Source organism: Bipolaris zeicola (assembly GCF_000523435.1).
Source record: "Bipolaris zeicola 26-R-13 unplaced genomic scaffold scaffold_162, whole genome shotgun sequence".
NCBI lineage: Eukaryota > Fungi > Ascomycota > Dothideomycetes > Pleosporales > Pleosporaceae > Bipolaris > Bipolaris zeicola.
The window spans coordinates 27,123-39,723 of NW_006912211.1; the positions used below are offsets into that span (position 1 = coordinate 27,123).

General features: G+C 53.3%; 5 protein-coding genes across 5 annotated transcripts; 1 reads left to right on the plus strand and 4 right to left on the minus strand.

Annotated features, from left to right (window-relative positions):
- Nucleotides 1-165: 165 nt before the first annotated feature.
- Nucleotides 166-483, minus strand: COCCADRAFT_103806 (uncharacterized protein; the record flags this gene model as incomplete). The annotated part of the gene is made up of 1 exon (XM_007717023.1): nucleotides 166-483. A coding segment is annotated over one exon (318 nt), but the record flags the coding sequence as incomplete, so codon positions are not given.
- Nucleotides 484-867: 384 nt separating this feature from the next.
- COCCADRAFT_103828 (uncharacterized protein) lies at nucleotides 868-3,941 on the minus strand (the record flags this gene model as incomplete). The annotated part of the gene is made up of 2 exons (XM_007717024.1): nucleotides 868-1,515; nucleotides 1,569-3,941. 2 exons carry the CDS (start codon nucleotides 3,939-3,941, stop codon nucleotides 868-870), a joined length of 3,021 nt encoding a protein of 1,006 aa, XP_007715214.1.
- A 1,148-nt stretch (nucleotides 3,942-5,089) lies between these two features.
- On the minus strand, nucleotides 5,090-6,217 carry COCCADRAFT_103780 (glycoside hydrolase family 5 protein; the record flags this gene model as incomplete). The annotated part of the gene is made up of 1 exon (XM_007717025.1): nucleotides 5,090-6,217. One exon carries the CDS (start codon nucleotides 6,215-6,217, stop codon nucleotides 5,090-5,092), a length of 1,128 nt encoding a protein of 375 aa, XP_007715215.1.
- Nucleotides 6,218-6,965: 748 nt separating this feature from the next.
- On the minus strand, nucleotides 6,966-7,665 carry COCCADRAFT_39304 (uncharacterized protein; the record flags this gene model as incomplete). Its single annotated transcript, XM_007717026.1, has 4 exons — nucleotides 6,966-7,055; nucleotides 7,097-7,234; nucleotides 7,275-7,423; nucleotides 7,584-7,665. The coding sequence occupies 4 exons, from the start codon at nucleotides 7,663-7,665 to the stop codon at nucleotides 6,966-6,968; spliced, it is 459 nt and encodes a 152-aa protein (XP_007715216.1).
- Nucleotides 7,666-9,292: 1,627 nt separating this feature from the next.
- Nucleotides 9,293-9,897, plus strand: COCCADRAFT_103805 (uncharacterized protein; the record flags this gene model as incomplete). Its single annotated transcript, XM_007717027.1, has 3 exons — nucleotides 9,293-9,373; nucleotides 9,420-9,621; nucleotides 9,698-9,897. 3 exons carry the CDS (start codon nucleotides 9,293-9,295, stop codon nucleotides 9,895-9,897), a joined length of 483 nt encoding a protein of 160 aa, XP_007715217.1.
- Nucleotides 9,898-12,601: the final 2,704 nt, after the last annotated feature.

The window sequence follows — 12,601 nt, forward strand, 5'->3', positions numbered from 1 at the left end:
GCCTGTGGCCGTAGAACCCGCGAGTCCCGCGAACGACTGGTGCGACAGTGCCGCCAGGTTGGAGGGCGGGCAGAAGGACGGAACGGAGGGTTGAGAGTGGAGAGTGGTGAGGACGAGGAACGAGGGTCGAGGGACGAGGGCGAATGGCCGGGGGCGGAGACAAGATTAGCGCATTCGGCGGGCCGGTCCAGCGGCGGTGGTGGTGCGAGGCTCTGCGATTGAGGCTATCGGGGCGTTGTTGGGAAGTGTTTGGCGCGGTATGACGTGAAGAAGTAGGGCGGATCGCAATGGCAGTGGCTTCTGTTGTGGCTTTGACGGCGACTGCTGGCGGCGCCGCGTCGGGGTCAAGTTTTTGGGATATCTACGGGACGGGGCATATCCAGCAGCTTGCTCAACAGGCGAGAGCGAGGCGGGGGGCGTGGCTCGCGGGGGGTGCTTGGGCGCAGAGGGCAGTGGTGAAGGTAGTAAGTCGGGCGGATGCGCGCATGAGAAGTTCCATGTTCACATGCCAGCCAGACAGACTACGGCGGCCGCCCAGGCCCAAGAGACACAGACGCACGCACACACACACACACTCACGCACACACTACCGCCCACCTGGCCTGCCCGTTGCAGCCTAGTCGCCGAACCACTCGCTTATTCCTGCCCGCCTGCCCCCAATCTGCCAAGCTTCCCGAGCCGGCTCCGGGCCCCGCCGACCTTCATTCACTCTTCCACTCGTGCTCCTCGCACCACCGCTCCCGTCTCCAGCCCGCCCGCCCGACCAGGGAACCCCCAGTGCCAATCTGGGGAAACAAACAGGCTCTATGCTGCATGCCAGTCCATTGCTCTACACGACATAATATGACATGTTCCCGTCCCGCCCCTTCACAGCACGCTCCTCCTCTTCGACAGCTTCTGGTACTGCCGCCGTGTCCTCGTCAGCCCGTCTTCCATCTCATAGTTGGACGGAATGCTGCCCCGTCTCAGCGTGTTAACTGCCGGCCGGAAACTCTCCACGCCACTAACTGACCCCAGCTTGGCTGGCCTCTGTTCTATTCTGAGCCCTAGCCCGCGTTTCACCGTTTCTGTCACTGACGCCATGAAACCGCTGACTCCTCTGCCCATGCCCTGACCAGCTGCTCGTGTGTGCACATGCCCATCTTCACATCCGCCCATCAGAGGTGCTTTCTCGCCTGGCTCCATGTACAGATGGCTGCCCTCGTGGTTGACGAACCAGTTGACCCCGTACTGCTTGCCCTGAGGCCCGCCGCCACACGACCCGGCGAGCACATGTGAAGGCGGCGAATTGACTGCCAGTGCAAACAAGTTGGGCGGCTCAGAAAAGTCCGTCACGAGACCGCGGTGCAGGGTGAAGTAGATGAGAACAAAAATATTCATCAAAAAAACCAACGCGAGAATAATGATCCAAGCTTTGGAGGCTCCGGGCATGCCACCCGATGCGTACTGTTGAGCCTTGAGCGACGCATTAAAGTATTGCGTCTGGTATTCATCCAGCGCGGGATGTGTGTAATCCTGTGACGATCGTCAGATATCTTGTGTCTCATTACATATCAAAACTCACGTACCCATGTAGTCACAAACGGCGTATCCACCATGCTCAACAGTAGCGTACAACTCGACAGCACCGCTAGCGCCTCCGCCATACTCGGCAGCGCACGACTTAGTTCGACTTTAAGATTGTCTGCATCAGCATTATCCGGCTTGAGAATGAACTGCGTCAGCAGCCTCGACGTGCTCGCATTTGCATCCATGAGTCCCGTGCCTAGCGAAAGGCTATTCGCCCAGTCCGTCCCGACATCGCGCCAATTAGCCACGCCAAACGTGTTCTTACTCGGTGTTTCTCCTGTTTCTCGAAACGCCATCTTGTCCTTTGGGTCTTCGCACAGTACTTCCATGCTCCCGCCCGATCCCGTTACGTTGTGGCGTGTGCTGCACCCAGGCATAATCGACACTTGAAGCTTGCATACAGAGTAGATGCCCGTCCCGTCTCTACCCATGTCGTCTGGTCCGCCTTGCCCAAGCAGGTAAATCGCCGGCCGGCCCCATGCATTGCTCGTATGATTGAGTATTGTGTTGAAGGGAATTGGGTACCTCCCAAACACTGGCGGCCAATTTAACGTTGTCGTATCATTGCCGTCCCATCCAAACAGCTCATCGACCACCGTCTTGTTCTGCGTACTTGCTCTATCTCTAATGCCTGGCGTAGTGACCCATGTTGTGATGTTGACAGTATCATCGTTTGGCCATTCGCTGTACACAAGTGGCTCCAGCTCCGTTTTGTTCAAATTAACACACAAAACATTAATCACGGGCGACGGCACTGCCGCCCGTAGCGAATACGTCCCTTCCGAATTAAGTTCTGCCGGCTGCAGTATCCCGTTGCGCTCATCTCGTGCCGCTGCAAATACGCCAGCATGCGGCATCGCCATTGTGATGTTGTTAATCACGCGACCATACTTCTTCGACACTTCTGTTGTATTAATGATATTGATCCACTGGCCCGTCACTGTCGTATTCTCATACAAGAGCCCGAATCCCTGTGGCCTCAGCCGCAAATCTGAACTCCCATTTCCGTTTCGAGCAGCAACATCCCAGTCGGACAGGTAGCGCTGAAAGTTATGGTAGCCCTGGCCCGCATGTTCCAGCTGCACGCACGTTTCGCCCTGGTGCTCCTTATCCGTGCGAATAGGCGTCTCGCACATTTGCTTGAGGTAATTGATATTAGCAAAGTCGCTCTTGACACGGCCAGCCAACACGAGACCGTTATCCCAGTTTCCATCTCGCAACATTGGTTGCACTAATGATGCGGCAGCAGAAGAATACAGCGTAGCTAATATAGCGCTTAGTAAACTCAGTATCCCCAGAAAGGATAGGCCAGCGTATTTGGCAGACTCCCACGATGTGATCAGTGTGCCTGGCTGGACTACCCATCGCCACATACTGAGCTCCGAGAGTGTGACGCCACGGCCGTGGTCTTTCATGAATGCTCGTCGACTGAGCACCTGCCCGAGAAACGTGACAAAAGCCGTGACAAACGACAGCTCGATCAACTTTGCCATGACGGTCGTGATCAAAATGGCATCAGACGGAGTGATGGGTCCGTGACTCGTTATGCGCCGTCCATAGTGCGGAGCGCGGATTGCAAGCGCCAAAAAGATACCAGAAAAGACGCAAGAAAAGAGACAGATCATGAAGATCGACAAGTTCAGCCACGTGAACTTTGGATGATAAAAGTCCTTTGTCGTCGGACACTCGTGCACAGGGCGGAAATCATTCTCGTACGCCGACTTAATCGAGGGCGCACCACCGCCTCTCAATCTTTGCGCATCTGACGACTGAATGTAGTTCTCGTAGTCGTTCACGCTCGTGCTACTATTCTGCTTCACGTTCTTCAAGATTCCATGCCGGAATTCCTCGTACGAGCCTACGGGACTCGCTCTCCCGACCTCAGGACTGAACCTTTCTCGGCGGAGATCCGGCGTCGATTCTGCTGAGCTCCTTGGGAAATGTCCAAAATAAGGGTCTGTAGCGCTGAGGGGAGAGAGCGGACCTGGGCTCTTTGCTGGCGGGCTTTTGGGTCCAGGGCCAGCGGCTCGACGGGGGAAAGGCTGGATACTGACGCGCCTGGCAGCCTGAGGTACGGCGCTGGTTGCAGTGGTAGCAATTCCTAGCCCGGTGTCTTTCCCCCCTTGCTGGAAACTTTGCGCGATGTCGCCTTCGTCTTCTTCATCCTCTTCTTGCACGATACTCGGCGTGTTGCGACTCACAGCCGTCGAGTCGCTCTGGTAGCGAGCGTAGCTTGGCCGTGTAGGCGAAATACCAGTGAATCCGAGGCCAGGAGGGTTACTGGAGAAGCCTAGAGACGGTAGTGCGGGGGTGTTATCAGAACTCTCAGAGAGATCTGGCGTCTCTTGAATAAGTGGTCGACGGTCAGCCATCCTATGCAAGCGTATATATCCCTACGCCTCGTTTCTTTGCTGATTCTCCTTTTGCGAGCTTTTCAGCCTGGTCTTACAGCCGAAAAAGCGGCAGCGCGCATTAGCAGGTGGCTTGCGTCGAGTTCGTATGTTTTGGTAGATAGACAAAGTCCCTGCTAGAACCAAGGGCTGGATATGTGTGGCTTAACAGGCGATAGTAGGGGGTGACAAGTACTGTTTCACAGCCATACACTAGAAGGAAACAAAGGGATGGTTTCAGGTTAAAGATGTAGAATCAGCAATGGAGAGAAACGAGGTATGTAGCGTTCAGCCGCTTCCCGGCTGAGAGGCTAGGGCTGGCGGGGGATTACCGCAAGACTACTAGCAATTATTGTTCCGCCGCCAATCTTGGGCATTTCTTCAGCTCTGGCGCTCGGCGGGCGGCTGCTTGCTGCGTGCTGCGTGCTACTGTAAGACTGTGCGTCTTTGTGGCGCCTAAGGCACATCTAGCCCCCAAAATATCACACCCACGCCTTTCCCAGACTGCGGCATTCCAGTCGAGATCTGGTCTTTGTCAGGCCTGGATTTGCGGCCCCCGCCCATGGGCCGGTAGAGCGGTAGTGCGTAGCTGTAGTGCGTAGCTGGCCTTACGCTTTGTGCGCATCTTGACTACGCGATACCTGTCAGACGGCGCTGTGTGCCTCCTTTGGGAATTTGCTACGTGCACCGAGTAAACGGGGCAAACAAAAGACCCAGTGGGCCAGGCTGTGCAGAGGTACTTGTAAGCGGAAATGAAGGGTGTTGGTTCGTGGGGGGGGGCACAGTTGAATCCCTTGCTTACAGCAATCGATGTGGCGTAGTCGTGTGGTAGTACATTAAGCTGAGAATATTGGTGGTCAGTGCCACAGAGCCCCTCCTTTTAGCGGGCTTGACGTCAGAAAAAGGCGCGACCTATTATCGTTCTGAGTGGAAGGCGACTCCAGCTAGTAGTAGGCGCAGATAAGCGTATTCGTACTTTCTTCGAAGAAAAAACATAGTTATATTAATTGGGACCTTAAATGTTACTGCGCATAAGAGTCTCGCGCGCGAAATGAATTAGGATAATGACTGCGCGTCTTCTTACTGTACCTTCATGTGAGAAATAAGAGGGGCCCACCATGCTCCTATTCTCACCCAATAGATTCAACGTGTTCGTCAACTAAACATTTCCACTGCTCACTCCCGTAGTATACCGTAAACCCATCATCATGCGTCGCCTCCCCCGAACTCACCACCGTATCTCCTAGCTGCCAAAACAAATCTCCCGCCATACCACTTCCCCCGAGCCCTAAACTAGTCTCTTGCCATGCCCCTTCCACTGCACACTGTTCTTCCCTCTTCGAAACCCCGTATTCCTCCAGCAAACACGGTTTCCCAATCCGTGCACAAATCTCTGCATGCGACGTGATCCACTCGTCGCCAAACGAGCCGCCGACAAGCCAATGCTCGGGATACAGATGGAACGTGCCAAACGAAATATTCGGCAGAGCAAGATTAGCAGCCCAGTCTATGCCTTCAATATACCAGTATGGATACTGGAACCACGGACCGCCTTCAAGTCCGAATCCTTCATCGCCTACAGTGATCATGTGTTCAGGGTCTAGCGAGCGAACGTAATCGCTTGTTTGCCTGATCCAGTTTGTAAGTATGGACGTAGGACACAGCCTGCATCGCGGCTCGTTGGCGAGTTCCCATGCGAAAATCGCAGGTGAGTCGCGGTACCGCGATATGACGGCGGCGATGTAGGCCTGATACATGGCCTGGCATTCAGCCTTAGTGTACCACTGCGCGTGGATGAGGACGTCGCAGGCGCGGAAGTAGGCGTGCATGCCACCGTAGTCTTGCCAATTGTTTACAAAGGGGATGATTAGTTTTATGCCGTAGGTTGAGGCGGAGGCGACCACAGCGTCGAGGCGTTGGAGGCCGTTTGCGCCCGTGTTGATGGTGGCGGTGGAGCCGGAGAAGGATTGAAAGTAGACGCTGGAGGGATCAGGCTCGCCTTCTACGTCGTTGAAGCCCCATACTCTGAGGATCTTGGTCCCGGAGGCGGCGAGGTGGCTCATGATGATGTCAACGTCGGTGTCGTTGGTTAAAAAGGGCATCCAGTACGAGTTTGTACCAGCGTAGTATTTGGTTGTGCCATCGATGTTGAACTTCAGGCCGTCAACCTTTGAAATGGATGCTCGGGCAGAAACATCAACTGATGCCGGCAGTGCAGCAGCAGTTGCGCTCAAACAGAGTATTGGAAGCAGTTTCATGATTACAAGTCCAGTGTTTGCTCTCTGAGCTTGTGCCGTATAGTCTCTTTAAAGAGAGAAACATGTTGCATTTTACCAACTTCATCAATGTACTCGGCACACGGCAGTATCGCATGCCCCACTTCGAATGAGGTCATATCATATGCTTCTTTTACATGGAGTAGAACAAGTTCTACAAGTTGTGGCGTCATATAGTAGCCCAGTTATACTATAATACCAATAATTGGTGCATTAGAGACTTACCGTTGTGGAAGTCGAGTATTGCCAAGTATACACGTGAAAACGAAAGTGTTAAATTTCACCGCGGTTAAGAATCCTTGCTGCAAGTCCGGAGATCACACCCGAGCACAGTAAATAGATTGGAGCCCTAGTCGTTAACAAGACGACCAGTTTCAGACTGCTGATAACAACGAGCAAGGTTCGTACCATAAATATAACACAATCGACGCGACTCGTTTAGTGATATGTATTGGCTGAAACGACTACGGTCTGGTTTTCCGCAACCATGTTAGCCTGACATGAGCGCTCGAACTATTCTGTGAATTCCACATCGACATTCTCAAACAGTAATGCCTGTCAACCCGATTAGTCACAGATCAGCGGTCACCCTGGTTGCAATAGCTCTTGTCTTTTCTGAGTGCTGACCGGCTTTGGACGCAGGCTTTAGTTCCCGTTCCGTACACGGTAAGTTTTTCGTACATTGACTGGTCGACTATATATGGCAAAGATAGGTTCTATGTGGTTAGAACTAAGCATCCTCGCAAATTGGAATGGTGTGGCTGTCGGAACAAAAACTCCCAATGTGTCTGGTACACCTGTTTGAGTGTGGTATCTCAGCCTTGCGACAAAATCACATCATGAAAAGAGGTTTGTGAGTACGACTGTGTATCGTATGGAAAGCATGTTACCTTTCCTAAGGATCTTTGCCTTTGGAGTGGTCGGAGCAGTGTTTTCGTTTGAGATTATGCGTCGTGATAACGAAATGAGTGTGATGATAGCCACGAAAAAAAGAAAGTCCTAAACGATCAAGCACACCACCCAGAAAAATGGTCATAACCAAATGCCGCGTAATCCGAATCTGGCGCTGGCAAGGATGTGCGCAACGAGCACGAATCGGCTTGTTGCAATGGGAAGAACTCCAGGTGAAGGCCAGTAAGAAGGAGCTTGAAAAAGAAGTGTATGCGCCCGTCTGCTTCAAGGCGCTCTCTTTTCCGAGTACATAAGGCTGCAGCAACGCACTTGTAGTCAACGTCTGCATGCACGCCAAAGTGGAGATGCGGGTGCAGGTACCAAAAGTTCCTTGTAATATTCGAAGAAGAAAGTATAGAAGACTCCAACGTGACACCAATCACTAGTGTCTAGGAACCGTGAGCTGTGGCTGTGTCGCGACGTTTTCGTATCGGGCACCAGGACAAGGGGTAATGAACAGTCGATCCTGGTCCTTTCATCTCCACAAGAGCGGGTATGTGCCGGCCCTCGGGGGAACCCATATCCCCGTTATTCCTTTAATGTCATTGCTTTTACGAGGCTCGAGGAACATTACTCAACCCATTTCCTCAGATTGCTCGCAGTATGACGGCAGTTATATACGGCCAACAGAGCGCCGTGGTGGTGTGGGGGTCATGTGTGCCACGCAGGGAAATGTCAGCCATGAGATTAGCGGTGAAAAATGGACGTGAGAAGTTGATTCAATGGTCGGACAGACGTTCGGCGCTCACGATGTTTTGGGCATACGTAGGACGGCGCCAATCCGGAATGGACCATATAGGAAATCCCACGCTCGATGATGCAGTCCACGTCGATTTGCTGGATATCGCGCACGCAGTCGTATGCTGTACAACGCGCGCCTTGGTTGTGCGTGGCAGCGCTGACGTCTGTGTAGCATTGCATAAATGTCAAAGATCTGAGTCTAGTGCTGTCGCGTGGCGCCTCCAGAGTACTGGCAACAGTGTGACGACGATGACCACGAGTCTGGGATTACCTGTGCCTGTGCTAGACCCACGCGAGTCGTGGCGCATTTGGCGCGTGAAACAGGCCAAAAGCGCGCGGTGTAAGTTGCCGTGCCGGCTATGCCCCCACAGCATCGCCCTGGTGCTGGCCATGAAAGGAAGCGTGAGGTGGTACTAGACGGAGCCCGGAGGCCGTCACTCCAGGGTACGTTTCAGAGTTAGATTCGGGGACATGGTCCAGGGAAACTTGGATAGTGAGCACTCCAACCACAATAGTCGTCTGTGACGCACTGAATTCTTTTTCTCCAGGATGGCCCTGGGACGTGCTGCACGTTGAGGCTCGGGCCGGTTAGGGCCGGAAATGTGACCTAGACTTCCAAGTCTGACCCCGGGTCCGCGCACACGGTTGATCGACCAGGTAGCGGCCGAACGCATACAGTATCGAATTTTCCGCGCTCGGCAGCGGCGGAGGGCGCTCGCGGACAAGGATGCTGGCACCTCCTGGATGGCCTCCTTGTTGGTCAGACATGGCCGTGCGGGATCGGTTGCTTTGGGCTGTATGCGGCTCGAAGAAGATGGCGTGCGTTGTATTTGTGCCACTCCTGACTGTGATGACCAGCCGTAAACAGAATAGCAATCGCCCTCGAGTTTGAAACTACTGAGCAATCGTGTTGCCGAACGCTACCGAATGTCCGTGCTTGGGCATTCAAGTGGTGGGCGTACGGCATCAATTTCGATGGCGGGAGCTGGTCTGGTTGTGTCCGAAGCCTCACCACCAGGTCAATATTGCACGAGAAGCCACTTCTTGCATGACGAGGTAGAAAAGCAATAAGGCATGAGAAATTGCCGTTCCTACTTGAATCTGCTGCCTGCCAATGATGCCAGTTGATATGACGCACAAGCATTTCAGCCACCGCCGATTCCGACACTCTCTCTGGCCCGAGCCCTGCGAGCACTGTCACAGTTCCTCACCTCAGCCTCTCCAAAAACAAAGTCCTGCCAAGGCTAGAACGAAGCGGGGGGTGAACCGCGGTGCCCTCAAATCTCCTGCTTCTCTTGCTTTCCGTGAATCCAGAGACTGGCTGGCATTGCTTTGGGCGTCGTTGTCCCAGGCCGTACTGTCACTATGAGCATTCGGATAAATGCGACGGTCCAGGAGGCCCGAACAGCTGCAAACCACAGCCAGGAGCAATGGGACCGTTTTTACGTGAGTATGCTCTGGTCGCAAGGGTAAGCCGGGCTAATATTGCTAGTTTATAACAAAAGACGAGGCGAGGCAGCTTGCTGAGGCGCATCCAGACTGGAAAAGATGGATCCTCATCCCCGCCAACGAAAAGGAACAGATGCTGGAGAGGATCAATGCCCGACTAAGTGCTGAAGGTATTCCGCCAGTCGAGATGATTATTTTGAAGTGGCGCGTGTCGCAACTCCTCCGGGATATTCAACGCAAGTACGGTACGTGCAATCGCAACTCTCCCTATAGACGTGGCCTGGCGGGCAGGTAGGCAAACTCTGTCCAACCGTACTCTAGCTGACCTCGACGACTGCACAGAAGCAGGCAGCATGCTACAAGGAATACCAGGTACGAATTCAGGGTCAGGACCGGGTTCGCCAATACATGTCCACACTGCCCAAGCACCTTCAGACGGTAGCGTAAAGTCTTCGAGCCCACAGCGAACCGAGTATTCGCCAAGCGAGACTCGCCCATACGATCCAATACGAGATGTTTAGAACCTGTGCAGCCCCGAAGGAATCCTGTCTTTTACAGTGCGTGTTCAATGGTCGACAACGGAACTTTCGACTGCTTGGTATCCAAGCCTGAGCCCAGGAGCAACGTGGCCCGATGGGAACAAAGCGAACGGGCCAGCCCGGATGAGCGCCCCAAGAGGAGACGAATTGTCATGAATTTTGCAGAGATACTCTTGGTGAGGCCGTCGCACCAGGCTCCGACAAGCCCCAGGGGTTATAGATATCCAGCCAACAGGGCCTTGAACAGCCGCACAATTGGAAACAGCTGCGCCGAGCGGGACAGACGTCTTGCTGAGTGGTAAAGTCTTGGTACGTAGCCGAGGCAGTGCTCAGGGTTTGCGCTTTTAGGCCCAACTCTTGCATACTTTCAACATGTCTCGCTTTCTTCGTGTGCCTACGCTTTCCCACGATTCTCAATCCTCTCATGATGGCTATCCGTAGTTGATTGATGCACGACATGCAACTGTCGCTTGGCGTGGTAGCGGTCTGTCTTAGTGCGTTGTGTCTCTGGTCAAATATAGAAAGAGTCGGAATAATCGCGGTGCAAAGCTGTGTCTCGTACATTTCTCAATTTTGCCCTTGATTTCATTTTCCGTGTTGTCTCCTTACAACCTTCTCTCATTGCTGACAGATGGACATGTCTTTTTTTTTCTGTCCCAGGCTCGTGCTAGGCTGGCGTGTTCGTAAGTCAGGGGCTACGGACAACATGGGAGTGGTGTGCGTGTGTAGGCCGCGCAATTTTCCACGACGCAGAGTGAGGCAACATATCGAACGGCTCATTCGTTGTGACTTAGTCGTCCGCTAAGAAGTTGGGAGGTCACTCCCGCCAGTTGAGTTCGCCGAACGTGTTAGCACGTCCAAAAAAATCCATCAAGTCGAGCAATTGCCCAATGCCTGATCGGTAGGCCCAACGATAGTGTAAACCGGAAGCCTCATTTTATCTCCTAATCAAAGCCTGGAGCCTGCAAGAATCAATGGAGACTCGTGTCGAATGGCTTCCGTCGGTTTGTTGTTGCAAAGGGTCGGGTAGGGCTGTTCGGGCTGGAGGATGGAGATGCGTGTCTGCCTATGCAAACATGGGTGGCGATGGAGATGGCTCAACAACGCCTTGGTACTCCGCAAACTGATGGGCAAGATAAAAAGCTGATGGTAAAAGTAGAGTGACGAAAGAATGGTGGTGAAGAAGAAGGACCAGTCCAGCGCGCCTTCCTCGAAAGTATGGTACCCTAGCAATTAGTACTCCCCTCATCCATGTCGTTACGGCTGCCACACCCGCACCCTCTGATATCAAACTCTTGTACGTCGCAGCCTCCTTCGACAGATGCATTGCATGCGTCCTGCTCACCCAAATCCAACGCGTCCTTTGTATTTTGCCGTCATGCGAGGTCAGTTGGAATGTAGCAAGTGTCCCGGGCGCCGCTGCCGACCATGTCATCATGTGCTGTTCGGCTTATCTGCATCGTACACTCCAAACTCATCCAGCTTTTCATCAGTCTTGCTTGCACGAAGCCTCAATAAACTCTCAAATCGCTCGTCCCCAAGCACGCGTCGCCTCGGATGTGACCTCCGCCGTCCGCCGACACCGTTTCTACACTCTTGGAGAAGCCCAATAAGGCAAGATAGCCTTGCCTCGACTGTACCAGGCGTATCGAAGCTGCTCAATAGCTTTTGATGGGATAAGAGAAACTGTTCATGGTCTCTCACTCTCTTGAGCCGCCACCCAGGGCTTGGGGAGATGGCTTGAAGCCGTATGGTCATAGCTGCTGCTCCCCAGCAAGTCGACGGCGACGACATGCTCCCATGCTGTGCGATATCCAACAATATTCATTGTGTAAGTTCACACAATGCCTGCTGATAGCATACAGACATCATTGAGCGCTTTGACAGGATTCGATGCAGCTGCCCGACAGGTGTCGTTGCTCGGAAGCGGCAATTACGTGCATTAGTGGAATGAAACTTACCAGCACTTGACGGTAAGTAGAAGCCGCCAACTTGCATAGAATGCTAAGCCAGGCGCCTTGGGTAACGCGACGCAATCCGCCGCCCCGACCTTATATCTCTCCAGACTCACTCTGCGACGGACCGCATGGTGAACCGGCTACGGAACGGACCCTGTACCTCTCTACACAAAAACAATTCACCATAGGCGCTTACTCGCTTCCCACCACCCCCGCTACATATCCCACTCGAGACGCGATACCCGCTCCGCTTCGATGAGAACTGAGGTTACACAAGGAGGCATGCCGATCTGACTTCTATAACCACCTAGCCGTGGGTGTCGCGTTGGGGAGCTTGCTGATACCTGCTACGGTTACCAAAAGTCGGTGTCGATTAGCTTGATAAGCCTCCACCCGTGCTGTGAAAGCGCTTACTCAATGCTTTCCATGCTCACAACCATACATAATAGCTATACCAGGTTCGTATGGAAAGGCGTGGAAGCTGGGAAAAGGTGGGCGTTGCTCAGACCCTGATCACGTATAGCACACTGCCAAACTCAACCCCGCTTTCCGACGCCGTCTGGGGAAGACGAGTATAGTTTGTTTTTCTGTTCCTCTCTTGATCACTACTAGAGACTACTGCAAATCAGCAGATCCATATTTGATGCGGTGTGCGCCAATCACATTACGTCACATGTTCAAGACAAGGTTCACTCATAGAGCTCCGCTATTTGAACATGGACAAATAC